This window comes from Theropithecus gelada, chromosome 1 (assembly GCF_003255815.1).
Source record: "Theropithecus gelada isolate Dixy chromosome 1, Tgel_1.0, whole genome shotgun sequence".
In the NCBI taxonomy this organism is placed as follows: domain Eukaryota; kingdom Metazoa; phylum Chordata; class Mammalia; order Primates; family Cercopithecidae; genus Theropithecus; species Theropithecus gelada.
The window spans coordinates 35,240,550-35,254,488 of NC_037668.1; the positions used below are offsets into that span (position 1 = coordinate 35,240,550).

The window sequence follows — 13,939 nt, forward strand, 5'->3', positions numbered from 1 at the left end:
TTTTTTTTTTTTTTTTTTTTTTTTTTTTGAGAAGGAGTCTCGCTCTGTCTCCCAGGCTGGAGTGTGGTAGCACGATCTTGGCTCACTGCAACTCTGCCTCCCGGGTTCACGCCATTCTCCTGCCTCAGCCTCCCGAGTAGCTGGGACTACAGGTGCCCACCACCACGCCCGGCTAGTTTTTTCTATTTTTAGTAGAGACGGGGTTTCACCGTGTTAGCCAGGATGGTCTTGATCTCCTGACCCTGTGATCCTCCTGCCTTGGCCTCCCAAAGTGCTGGGATTACAGGCGTGAGCCACCGTGCCTGGCCCCGAGGTTTTCCAGATTTGAAAGCAATTTCCTCGGCATAAAACCTCAGGATTAAAAAAAAAAGAAGGGCGTTGGGTCCAAATTTATATCTATCGAACCCGTTTAAGTTTTTGTTTTCTTTTTTAAAAAAGATAAGGTCTTACTCTGTCGCTCAGGCTGGAGTAGTTCGTGTACTCCAGCCTGGAACTCAGAGGCTCAAGCAATCCTCCAGCCTCAGCCTCCCAAAGTGCTAGGATTACAGGTGTGCATGAGCTACCACGCCCGGCCCTATCTATTAAACCTTGATTGAATGTAACAGACCAAGTACAACTGCACCAAATGGATGGGCTATAACCATCCACACTGGTTCCAAGGAAGCAGACGGTCGCTGGCCCCCAGGTCTGCACATGGCTCAGGCAACGCTGTGGTGAGCCCTTGTATTCATTATGCTTGAGATCCTGCAGGTTGGCCTTCTTCCTTCCTTCTCAGTACGTTGTAATGGCCCCAGTTTCCGTATTTTTATCCTGATTCTAATAGCCAAGTCCTTGAAGAACTTTCTGAGGAATCTCTGTTTTAATGGCACACAAACTGTTCTCTGCTGTTTTACTCCCTCTGGAAAGCACAGCAGACAGCAAGTATGAGTACCACACAGAAGACTAGAGCAAATTCTAGCTCATGCAGCTTTAAAAGAGAAACTTAAGACTACTATACGACATTCATGAATTACACAGAAAACAGTGTTGCTGATAAGGGCACCATTCATGGCCATGAAACTCCATCATGTCTCTCGTGGTCAGGCTTGAGACAAAGCTTTCAGGTAGGAAAGTTTCTTCCCTTGTTAAAAATGCGAGCATCACTTCATTTTTCGACAGAACTTAGGTCTTCGGTATGGTTTCTCTTTATGTGCCTCCTCAGGTTCTCTTGCTCCAATTTTCTCTGATGCTCCAGGAATTTTAAAATTGTAATCCGTTGTGACGTAAGGTACGGTCCCTTCGATCCCACGCTGAAATGGAAACACAAAGAGAATTCATGGAAACACTCCAGGTCCAGGCCAGAGGGGTTTACAGCGCTCTCTCCCACCTGAAGGTAGTGTCCTGACAGTCTGGGTGGGGACTTTTCACTTTTAAGGCATTTGATCCCTTCCTTCAGAGCCCCCTTTAATCAACTGGCTCGGTAACAAACGTGCCAGGGCCTCCCTTCTGTCCCATTCCATCAACACAGCAAACAGCGTGAGGCTGAGTGGGGGTGCAGTGCACGTCCCTTTCAAAAGAGGGACACGGGAGGATGAGAATGGTGGGAACATCCCCTGTACCCAGAGCCCACTCGCAGCCCCTGTGGCTGGCTCTGGGGCACACAGAAGCTCTGGCCTGGTCCCGTGATGCCTCTGAAGACTGTCCTCAGGAGGGCAAACCTGAGAGGACCCCTGCTTGCTCCAACACAACCTACTCCTATGTAAAGGCTCCACCACAGGTTGCAGTGAGCCCAGATCGCGACACTGACACCATGAGTGACAGTGATTCATGGTCTCAGGCCCTGGAGGCGGCCCTGACACCGTCTTGGCTCACTCAGGACCTACAACAAAGTATAGGTTTCCCAGATCACCCATTCCCATGACCCCTGACCCTACTTCAGCTCCTCACTTCCTGTGGACCTGAGTAGGCTCCTTCCAGGGCTGTGCCTGGGGTAAGGCTCACCTGGCACTTAAGGACACAATGTGGAATGGCAATAGCTCCAACGAGCAGACAATTCACGGTCCTTAGCTCTTCCGGGGGCACAGGGGTGAGGATGTGGTACAGCCGCTTCTCCATGTCAATGCCTCTACAGATGCCTTCAAGACATGCGCACAACACAAAAATCACCCTTTTGGAAAACATCAAACCTCTCCACCTTTAGAAACTGCAGAATGGTTTTGAACATAAGTCTTGATTTCAACTCTGTTTTGTTTTGAAAATACAAAGAGCTGGCCGGGTGTAGTAGCTCACGCCTGTAATCACAGCACTCTGGGAGGCCGAAGAGGGTGGACTGCCTGAGATCAGGAGTTCGAGACCAGCTTGGGCAAGACGGTGAAACCCCATCTCTACTAAAAATACAAAAAATTAGCCAGGCGTGGTGGCGGGCACCTGTAGTCCCAGATACTCGGGAGGTTGAGACAGGAGAATAGCTTGAACACAGGAGGCGGAGCTTGCAGTGAGCCGAGATGGCGCCACTGAACTCCAGCCTGGGTGACAGAGCGAGATTGTCTCAAAAAAAAAAAAAAAAGAAAAAAAAAGAAAATACAAAGAGTCAAGAGACAGAGTCCTTGAAAATTGGGACAGTTTGTATCTTCCCTGTGTTCAGCCATGAGGAACCAAAATGGTCTACATGCAAAAGTCCTAGATTGGGCCAGCTGCGGTGGCTACGCCTGTAATCCCAGCACTGTGGAGGCTGAGGCAGGTGGATCGAATGAGGTCAGGAGTTTGCGACCAGCCTCGCCAACATGGTGAAACCCTGTCTCTACTAAAATTTCAAATATCAGCTGGGCATGGTGGCGCGCACCTGTAATTCCCAGCTACTCAGGAGTCTGAGACACAAGAATCACTTGAACCCAGGAGGCAGAGATTGCAGTGAGTCCAAATAGACAGAGAGAGACTTTGTCTCAAAAAAAAAAAAAAAACAAACAAAAAACAAAAAACAGCCTGTGCGCAGTGGCTCACGTCTGTAATCCCAGCACTTTGGGAGGCCAAGGTGGGCGGATCACAAGGTCAGGAGCTCAAGACCAGGCTGACCAACATGGTGAAATCCCATCTCTACTAAAAATACAAAATTAGCTGGGCGGGGTGGCGCATGTCTGTAATCCAAGCTACTCAGGAGGCTGAGACAGAAGAATCATTTGAACCTGGGAGACGGAGGTTGCAGTGAGTGGAGATCACACCATTGCACTCCAGCATGGGCAACAGAGCAAGACTCCGTCTCAAACAAACAAACAAAAGTCCTAGATTGTTGGTGAGTACAGGCCAGGGGGAAAATCCACCACTAAGGAACATACAGAAGACAACCTGATCTTTCCCCATCACTGTTCCTCCTTTATGGTCTGTACTAAATGACACAATTTCTGTGAAAATGCTTTTGAGAAATACAGTGTTGTCCAAATCTGAAATGTGCATTTAAGGACTTCGCTAATTTGGGATTACTTAGCTCCAGCACCCTTCCAAAACTCCATGTTTATTGACCTCAAGAAACCAAGGCAGGTCAAGGAGGTGGGGGACCCAATCCCGCTGGGCACTTCGAGCCCTGGTCCAGACCTTGGATCTCAGTGATGGGAAGTGCCAGGCTGTGGCACAACCGCGCCTGGGTTCAGGTCATTCCTGGCTATGGGGATAAATTTTAAGAGAGGAAGTGGAGAGTTCAGTTAAGAAACTTTNCCTGGCTATGGGGATAAATTTTAAGAGAGGAAGTGGAGAGTTCAGTTAAGAAACTTTTCAGCAGATGGCGGTGGCTGACTAACATGCTGAGAAGAGGTGGAGGAAGCTGACATATTTTGAAGACAGAAGCCAACAGACCGTCTAATGGGCTGAAAGTAGCAAACGAAGGCTAGGGGATGCCAAGGAGGGGCCAGGGTCTGACCTGGATGTCAGAGTGAATCTTCCAATGGACCAAGAACAAGCCTGGGGCAAGGAGGAGAGGGTGCGAGCAAGAGGGTCCTGAGGGTCCCAGGTCTACATGCGAGTCAGACACTCAAGTGGAGATGTACACTGGCAAGGTGGGTTTGGAACGCAGATGAACAGCTGTGTTGGAGGACACTGCAGAAAGGGAATGCCTAAAGATGGATTTAGAACCCAGCAGTGACTGAGACAGGGGAGAAGTGTCGAGCAAGAAGAGGGCCAAGCCCAGGCCCTTGGTAAGTCTACATTTATAGGAGCTGGTAGACAAAGCAGAGAAATAGCTGCTTCCTTCCTGGCCTCCAGCCCCTAAGGCATGCTATATAGATGAGTGGGGGTTCTCTGACCTCTGTAGCTTAGACACAGCTACAAGGACTTTAACCAGTCATCTACAGTTAAAGCAGTAGATCCTCTTCAGTAGGTTTATGGATATGTTTTACTCTCAGACTCACCAAAGCCCAAGCAGTCACAGATTGGAGTCTGGGCAAGCAGGATGGGCCCATTCGTGTATCCTCTGACGTCATCCTGGATCTTGCAAAGACCAACCCAGCTGGCGTTCACAGCATATAGTATATGGGTAGGGGCGACATCAGAGTGGGTAATTCGGAGCGCGACTGCATTGAAAGGGACCTGGAAAATGAATTTGCATCTCACTCTATTCATTGCTACTTTGAAAAACCACTTAATTTTTACAACTAGATTAACCAGCTATCTAAAGATAGGTCTGCCAAAGTGCCTACCCAAAAGTATCTTTAAAGAATAAAAACAGCCAGGTGCAGTGGCTCACGCCTGTAATCCCAGCACTTTGGGAGGCCGACGTGGGCAGATCACGAGGTCAGGAGTTCAAGACCAGCCTGACCAACATGGTGAAACCCGGTCTCTACTAAAAATACAAAATTAGCTGGGCATGGTGGTGGGCGCCTGTAATCCCAGCTACTCAGGAGGTTGAGGCAGGAGAATCGCTTGAACCTGGGAGGTGGAGGTTGCAGTGAGCGGAGATCGCGCCACTGCACTCCAGCCTGGGCAACAGAGAAAGACTCTGTCTCAAAAACAAATTAATAAATAAAAAATAAATAAAATAAAAAATTCTTTAGGCCGGGTGCAGTGGCTCATGCCAGTAATCCCAACCCTCTGAGAGGCCAAGGTGGGTTGATCACTTGAGGTCAGGAGTTTGAGACCAGCCTGGCCAACATGGCAAAACCCTGTCTCTACTAAAAATAAAAAAATTAGCCAGGGATGGTGGTGCGTGCCTGTAGTTCCAGCTACTCGGGAGGCTGAGGCACAAGAATCACTTAAACCCGAGAGGCGGAGGTTGCAGTGAGCTGAGATTGTGCCACTGCACTCCGGTTTGAATGACAGACCAAGACTCCATCTCAAAAAAAATAAATAAATAAAAATAAAAATAAATAAATAAATAAAATACAAAAATTTAGCCAGGTGTGGTGGTGCGTGCCTTTAGTCTCAGCTACTTGGGAGGCTGAGGCACTAGAATTGAGAATCACTTGAACCCACGCAGCGGAGGTTGCAGTGAGTCAAGATTGTGCCACTACACCCCAGCCTGGGTGACAGAGACTGTCTCAAAAAAAAAAAAAACAAAAAAAACCTTGAATTTAAAAAATAAATGTGGGCCGGGTGCGGTGGATCATGCCTATAATCCCAGCACTTTGGGAGGCTGAGGCAGGTGGATCATCTGAGGTCAGGAGATGGAGACCAGCCTGGCTAACTAACATGGTGAAACCCTGTTTCTACTAAAAATACAGAAGATTAGCTGGGCACGGTGGTGTGTGCCTGTAATCCCAGATACTTGGGAGGCTGAGGCAGAAGAATCACTTGAACCCGGGAGGCGGGGGTTGCAGTGAGCCGAGCACGCGGCATTGCACTCTGGCGTGGGCAACAAGAGCAAAATTCCATCTCAAAAAAATAAATAAATAAATGTGAAGTAATACAAGACAGATTAAAGTATTGGCAGATAAATTTCACGTTCAGTTACAGAGCATCTCCAGGTGAATAAATGACCCATAAACTAAAACCCCATTAGCAAAGACTCTCCAGGGGAGATGACTCAGAGGCCTGGAGCCCATGCCACCATCAGGTCCAAGAAACATATCCTTGCTGCCCAGGTCTGCCACTTCAGCCAGGTGCAGTGGCTCACGCCTGTAATCCCAGCACTCTGGGAGGCCGACATGGGCAGATCACGAGGTCAGGAGCTCAAGATCAGCCTGACCAACACGGTGAAACCCTGTCTCTACTAAAAATACAAAATTAGCCGGGTGTGGTGGCGGGCGCCTGTAATCCCAGCTACTCAGGAGGTTGAGGCAGGAGAATCACTTGAACCTGGGAGGTGGAGGTTGCAATGAGCAGAGATTGCGCCACTGCACTCCAGCCTGGGCAAGTGCTTCCACCTGACAGCTCCCAATGCTCAAAGCTATAAATGAAGCATGTCTTAGCCTTTCTCTCACAGGGTGGCCACGAAGTCACTGAGCCCCTAAATGCTTGGCAGAGTGCCTGGCATGGAGCAAGCACTCAAAACTGGACAGGCTGTGTGGCACAGCAGACCCGGGCTCAGAGTCGGGCGTCCTGCAACTTCAATCCTAGCCTAAACTTTGACTGCACCATTTTGGGCAAGCTGACTCCCAGTCCCTGGCCTTGGTTTTACCATCTGTAAAATGGGGATAACAGGACCATGGTAGGTAGTGGAGTTACACAGGCTTAGAACAGAGTACTGCACACAGTAAGCATTTCAGAAGTGCCACCTGCCGCTAGTTTTGCTTTTTCATCATCCTGAATCCTAACACTATCATGCTTTCCTCCCAAAACAATTATTAGCAGCCTGGATTCCAAGTTGCAAATACGTTGGTGGTGGAAATCTACTTTTGACGACAGTAATGTGAAGTACTTTTTTTTTTTTGGAGTCGGCATTTCGCTCTGTCGCCCAGGCTGGAGTGCAGTGTCGTGATCTCGGATCACTGCAACCTCCGCCTCCCGGGTTCGAGCGATCCTCCTGCCTCAACCTCCCGAGTAGCTGGGACTACAGGTACGTGCCACCACGCCTGGCTAATTTTTTTTTTTTTTAAACACGGAGTCTTGCACTGTTGCCCAGGCTGGAGTGCAGTGGCACAATCTCGGCTCACTGCAAGCTCTGCCCCTTGGGTTCACGCCATTCTCCTGCCTCAGCCTCCCAAGTAGCTGGGACTACAGGCATGAGCCACCACGCCCAGCTAATCTGTTGTACTTTTAGTGGAGACGGGGTTTCACTGTGTTAGCTAGGATAATCTCGATCTCCTGACCTCATGATTTGCCTGCCTCGGCCTCCCAAAGTGCTAGGATTACAGGCGTGAGCCACCGTGTTCCCCAATTTTTTGTATTTTTTTTTTTTGAGACAGAGTCTCGCTCTGTCGCCCAGGCTGGAGTACAGCGGCCGGATCTCACCTCACTGCAAGCTCCGCCTCCCGAGTTTACACCATTCTCCTGCCTCAGCCTCCCAAATAGCTGGGACCACAGGCACCTGCCACCTCGCCCGGCTAGTTTTTTCTATCTTTTAGTAGAGATGGGGTTTCACTGTGTTAGCCAGGATGGCCTTGATCTCGTGACCTCGTGATCCGCCCACCTCAGCCTCCCAAAGTGCTGGGATTACAGGCGTGAGCCACCGCACCCAGCTAATGTGAAGTACTTTAAGAGTGCTCTCTGGGTGCCAGGTTCCACTGTGAACACTCCCTGAATCCACACGATCACTCTCTGAGGCCCAGTAGCACCCCTGTTCTACAGCTGAAAAGTGGAAGTGCTGGAGCAGCCCCTGCAACCAGGCGGGACATTCAAACCCAGCACAGAGCCACACTCAACCTCAGGACAGAACCATGGCTAAGAGCGGTCACCAGAGCTGAACTACCTGGGCCTGCATGCCAGCCCGGCCCCTATTGCTGAGTCCCTCAGCCTCTCTACACCTCAGTTTCCCCATCTATAAAATGGGAATAACAACAGAACCTATGACACTGGGATGTTCTGAGGATTAAATGAGCGAGAAGTTATGAAGTGCTTAGAAGAGTGCCCAGCACACAGAAAACCACACAAGTGTGTAACAAAATGAAGACAATTTCTCCCGTAAGTTCAGATTACCTGATAGGGTGTCAGGCTATGTAAAGGAGAAAGTGGTTTGGGCATCGGGGGCTGCAGCTGGCTAAGGTAACTCAAGATGGTCAGATCTCGAAGAATTTTGTTATGTGACTCTCTGAAAGGCAAATTACAACAAGGTAAGTAGACATTTAACCCTCCACGGCCACCTCTCACACCTGTCATCACAGAGGTCACATTTTCACAGAGTACTGGGCTTTCCAACACTGCCCCCTCTTGACAGACCCCGACTGGAAAAACAGGACGCGTAAAGACTCTCCTTTAAGTCCAAGTTGCTGGCGGCCAGAGTTAGGGGCCACTTCTGGGTATTTCCCTGGAAACGTAACAGTTCAGAAAACAACTGGTTCTTCTTTGTAAATGCACAGCTGTGATAGAGAACTGAAGATTTTAGAGGACTCAGGCCTTTAGAGGAATTGAGAATGGCAGGCCTTTTTCGACAGAAGGAAACGTTAGTTCTTCAGCCAAATGAGGGTTAGTTACCTATTTCTTGGAGTTATTCTGTATGTAAAGTCTGTATAAACACCTATCAGTTTATGTCCAGTGAACTCAACTGGACTCTCTTTTTCTTCATCAGCAAATTCCAAAGCATCTGCAAATGCTGCAAGTCTGAAACGTCGATTTCTCATCTTGGTCTTGCTTTTTGTGTACAAGCCATCCATGTCATCTACATACTGCGGGGTAAGGTCTGGCATATATTTACTGTGGTCACAGCGGAACTGAACCACGTGGCTGGGAGACAGCAATCGGATCAGATCAATGAGAAGCAGGAGCCCCTGGTCTGTGGGGAAGAGACATTAGCACAGCTGATGCACTCGAGAACAGTGACACGCTCAAGAACAGTGACACGCTCCTAAGACAAATGGGTGCATTTGTTCTAAGACAAAGAAACCATCAATAAGTTGGACTTCGGCTGGGCGCTGTGACTCGTGTTTGTAATCCCAGCACGCCTTGGCAGGCCAAGGTGGGCGGATCACTTGAGGCCAGAAGTTCAAGACCAGAATGGCCAACATGGCAAAACCCCATCTCTACTAAAACTACAAAAATTAGCTGGGCAGAGTAGCACACGCCTGTGGTCCCAACTACTCCAGAGGCTGAGGTGGGAGGATTGTTTGAGCCCGGGAGGCAGAGGATGCAGTGAGCCAAGATCACGCCATTGCACTCCAGCCTGGACGACAGAGTGAGACCCTGCCTCAATTAAAAACAAAAAACAAAACACTGGGCTTTAATGTGGCTGTCTGAAAGCTAGGAGTACTCACACTGCCTGTCCTTCCCTTGCAGATGTGTGCGTGCAGGCTTACCTGAAACCCATCCCATAGTGTTGACGATGAGAGGGGACTCTCTCTTGTAAGCGCTGAACACATATTTTATTATGTCAATATAATTCTCGTAGTTGTTTTTACAAGAAGGTTTCCCATAATATACCATCTTCTGTGGTGTCCTCAGGTGAGTGAAAGGTGGTCCTAAGAAGAGAAAGATGAGTAATCAGATGAGTAAGGTAAGATGAGTGTTCAATCCTGGCTACTTAAAAGGTGGTGAGGGGTTTTGTTTCAGCTGTTACCACTGACAAAGAACCTTAGGAAATCTGAGACCATCGTACCTACAGGAATACTCTAATTCCATTTTTTGGAAATCTAAGCTTTCAACTTAACACAAAGACATGCTCACTTTCACATAAACAGCTAATGCCAATTATATTCATTCAGCAAACACACAAATCTGCTAACTGCTGGGCTTGTTCCAGTGATTTGGGACATATCTGTAAACAAAACAGACAAACATCCCCACCCTCGCAGGGCTTCTATCCCAATGAAAGGGCAATGAATAGGCATGTGTGTCTTATAGGAATACAGCAATGACTCTGTTCTAGGCCCTTCACATAGAGTCTCTAATTTTTTCTTTTTCTTTTTTTTTTTTAGACAGAGTTTCACTCTTGTTGCCCAGGCTGGAGTGCAATGGTGCGACCTTGGCTCACTGCAACCTCCACGTACCGGGTTCAAGCAATTCTCCTGCCTCAGCCTCCCGCATAGCTGGAATTGCAGGCATGTGCCACCACGCCCGGCTAATTTTGTATTTTTAGTAGAGACGGGGTTTCTCCATGTTGGTCAGGCTGGTCTTGAACTCCTGACCTCAGGTGATCCACCTACCTCAGCCTCCCAAAGTGCTGGGATTATTGGCATGAGCCGCTGTGCCCAGCCAAGAGCCTCTAATTTTCTTTTTTTTTCTTTTTTTTTTTTTGAGACGGAGTCTCGCTCTGTCACCCAGACTGGAGTGCAGTGGCCGGATCTCAGCTCACTGCAAGCTCCGCCTCCCGGGTTCCCGCCATTCTCCTGCCTCAGCCTCCCAAGTAGCTGAGACTACAGGCGCCGCCACCTCGCCCGGCTAGTTTTTTGTATTTTTTAGTAGAGACGGGGTTTCACCGGGTTAGCCAGGATGGTCTCGATCTCCTGACCTCGTGATCCACCCGTCTCAGCCTCCCAAAGTGCTGGGATTACAGGCTTGAGCCACCGCGCCCGGCCAAGCCTCTAATTTTCATAACCCTGTGGCAGGTGGTAGTATCCTCATTTTTACAGATGAGGAAATTGGGAAAGAGATGAACCTGAACAAGGTCGGCCAGTCAGTAAACAGCAAGCTGGCTTAAACCCAGGGGCCTGGCTCCTGTGTTCACACTCCTAATCATGACGTATCTCCTCTGGCCAGGGACAGGGAGCTGAGCAGTTCAATGAGGGCAGGGCCAGCACAGTCAGAGGCCAGTGAGCAGGACTGTGTGCGACAGGGTCAGCAGGGAGATGGCCTGGGTCAGTGTGATTGCAGCAAGGCCATCTGTGACAGAGACTCAACCATCAGAGTGGCCACTCTGATGGGAGCTAGGAATTCAGCCAGCGAGGCTCCCTTCAAGGTTGGGGCCAGTAAGGGGAGGGATGTGGGGTGGCCAGTAGCAGAGGGAGTGGCCTGCATAGTTGAGAGAAGACTAAGCAAATATGCAAATAAATTATAAATAATCATAGCCAGGTTTCTTAACACCAGAGAATAACTTACAAATATGAAAGGAAGGAAGGCTAATGAGTGATCCCTGGGATGTTGGGCCGGAATCGGGTAAGTCAGAAACTCATGGCTTGCTTTCTTTTTTTTTCCTTTTATTTTTTTGAGATGGAGTCTCACTGTGTCACCCAGGCTGGAGTGCAGTGGCGCAATCTCAGCTCACTGCAACCTCCACCTCCCGAGTTCAAGTGATTCTCCTGCCTCAGCCTCCCAAGTAGCTGGGATTACAGGCACTCGCCACCACACCTGGCTAATTTTTGGATTTTTTAGTAGAGATGAGGTTTTGCTATGTTGGCCAAGTTGGTCTCAAACTCCTGACCTCAAGTGATCCGCCTGCCTCAGCCTCCCACAGGCTGGGATTACAGGCATGAAGAACTGTGCTGGCCTCATGGTTTTAATGAAACAGAAAAGGTATCTATACAAGTATAGACCTATATGCATATATACACATACACATATGTATGTGTGGGTTTAAATATGTCATAGATGCTAGCTTTGTGCACTGAGATCTAGAAACAATGACACACCAGAGGCAACACGCGTACACAGTACTGAAACTCTGGTTTCAATCTCTCCCTATGAAAAGGAGCCAGGGCTCTCTGGAAAAATAGCTCATTCCAAGGCTATGGAAGAGAAAGTGAAAGATGACCCCAGAACTTCCTGTTTTGCCAGAAAGTTAAGACAGTGCTCAAAAAAGGATGGAGCCATGGAGTAGCTAGGGTCAGTACAGCTGGAGGGCCCAGGCCAAGGGTGCAGTCAGGACCTAGGACGTAAGAGGAGCTCAGTAGACAGACGGGTCCTAGGAGGTGGCCGACAGGACAGAGCGGCTGCTTATACATAGGAATATTGTACACATAAATTAATGTATTCAGAATAATGAGCCAAGTTTTTTTGTTTTTCTTTCTTTTTCTTTTTTTTTTAAAGACAGACAGGGTCAGCTGGACATGGTGGCTTACACCTATAATTCTAGCACTTTGGGAGACCAAGGCAGGTGGATCACCTGAGGTCAGGAGTTCAAAACCAGCCTGGCCAACATGGTGAAACCCCGCCTCTACTAAAAATACAAAAAATTATCCAGGCGTGGTGGCGCACGCCTGTAATCCCAGCTACTTGGGAGGCTGAGGCAGGAGAATCGCTTGAACCTAGGAGGCATGGGTTGCAGTGAGCCGAGATCGTGCTACTGCACTCCAGCCTGGGCAGCAAGAGCAAAAAAAAAAAAAAAGTTGGAGGTATCACATTCTCTGACTTCAAAAGCAGTTATAATTAAAAGAGCATGGTCCAGCCCGGGCTACAAAGTGAGACACTGCCTCTAAAAATAATTGTTAAAAACTTAGCCAGGTGTGGGCCGGGTGCAGTGACTCATGCCTGTAATCCCAGCACTTCAGGAGGCTAAGGCGGGTCGATCACAAGGTCAGGAGACCATCCTGGCTAACACGGTGAAACCCCGTCTCTACTAAAAATGCAAAAAATTAGCCGGGCGTTTTAAAGTAAAACAGCATGGCAGGATCAGGCGTGGAGGCTCCGCAATCTCAGTGCTTTCGGAAGCTGAGGCGAGGCAGATCACCTGTTTCCAGGAATTTGAGGCTGCAGTGAGCTATGACTGTGCTAACGCACTCCAGCCTGGGTGACAGTGAGACCCTGTCTCTCTCAGAAACCAAGCACGGTAATGGCATAAAAAGAGACATATCACTCAATGGAACAGCATAGAAAGTCTGGAAATAAACACTGCATTTACAGCCAATTTATTTCTGACAAAGATGCTAATAACAAAACAAGGGGGAAGGATAGTCTTCAATAAATAAGACCAGGAAATCTGGTTATTCACAGGGAAAAGAAGGATACTACTAGATATCTTTATCAAACATCATATACAAAAATCAACTCAAAATGGAATAAAGACTTAAGTATTAAGACCTGAAACTGGCTGGGCGTGGTGGCTCACGCCTGTAATCCCAGCACTTTGGGAGGCCGAGGCGGGCGGATCACAAGGTCAGGAGATCAAGACAATCCTGGCTAACACGGTGAAACCCCATTTCTAGAAAAATACAAAAAATTGGCCGGGCGCGGTGGCTCAAGCCTGTAATCCCAGCACTTTGGGAGGCCGAGACGGGCGGATCACGAGGTCGGGAGATCGAGACCATCCTGGCTAACACGGTGAAACCCCGTCTCTACTAAAAAAATACAAAAAACTAGCCGGGCGAGGTGGCGGGCGCCTGTAGTCCCAGCTACTCGGGAGGCTGAGGCAGGAGAATGGCGTAAACCCGGGAGGCGGAGCTTGCAGTGAGCTGAGATCCGGCCACTGCACTCCAGCCTGGGCGACAGAGCGAGACTCCGTCTCAAAAAAAAAAAAACAAAAAAACAAAAAATTAGCCAGGCGTGGTGGCAGGCACCTGTGGTCCCACCTACTCGGGGGTCGAGGCAGGAGAATGGTGTGAACCCGGGAGGCGGAGCTTACAGTGAGCTAAGATAGCGCCACTGCACTCCAGCCTGGGCGACAAGCGAGACTCTGTCTCAAAAAAAAAAAAAAAGGCCGGGCGCGGTGGCTCAAGCTTGTAATCCCAGCACTTTGGGAGGCCGAGACGGGCGGATCACGAGGTCGGGAGATCGAGACCATCCTGGCTAACACGGTGAAACCCCGTCTCTACTAAAAAATACAAAAAACTAGCCGGGCGAGGTGGCGGGCTCCTGTAGTCCCAGCTACTCCGGAGGCTGAGGCAGGAGAATGGCGTAAACCCGGGAGGCGGAGCTTGCAGTGAGCTGAGATCCGGCCACAGCACTCCAGCCTGGGCGACAGAGCCAGACTCCGTCTCAAAAAAAAAAAAAAAAAAAAAAAAAAAAAAAAAAAAAA

At 48.9% G+C, this 13,939-nt stretch overlaps 1 protein-coding gene across 1 annotated transcript in view; it reads right to left on the reverse strand.

Annotated features, from left to right (window-relative positions):
• Positions 1–952: 952 nt before the first annotated feature.
• NOL9 (nucleolar protein 9) overlaps positions 953–13,939 on the reverse strand; it is a 31,763-nt gene continuing 18,776 nt past the window's right edge. Inside the window, exons 6-11 of the mRNA XM_025382263.1 lie at positions 9,351–9,514; positions 8,533–8,830; positions 8,038–8,149; positions 4,377–4,554; positions 1,981–2,114; positions 953–1,289 (exon numbers count right to left, since the gene is read on the reverse strand). Coding sequence (XP_025238048.1) covers positions 1,140–1,289; positions 1,981–2,114; positions 4,377–4,554; positions 8,038–8,149; positions 8,533–8,830; positions 9,351–9,514 — 1,036 coding nt within the window. The 3' untranslated portion in view covers positions 953–1,139. The remainder of the gene's footprint in view (positions 1,290–1,980; positions 2,115–4,376; positions 4,555–8,037; positions 8,150–8,532; positions 8,831–9,350; positions 9,515–13,939) is intronic.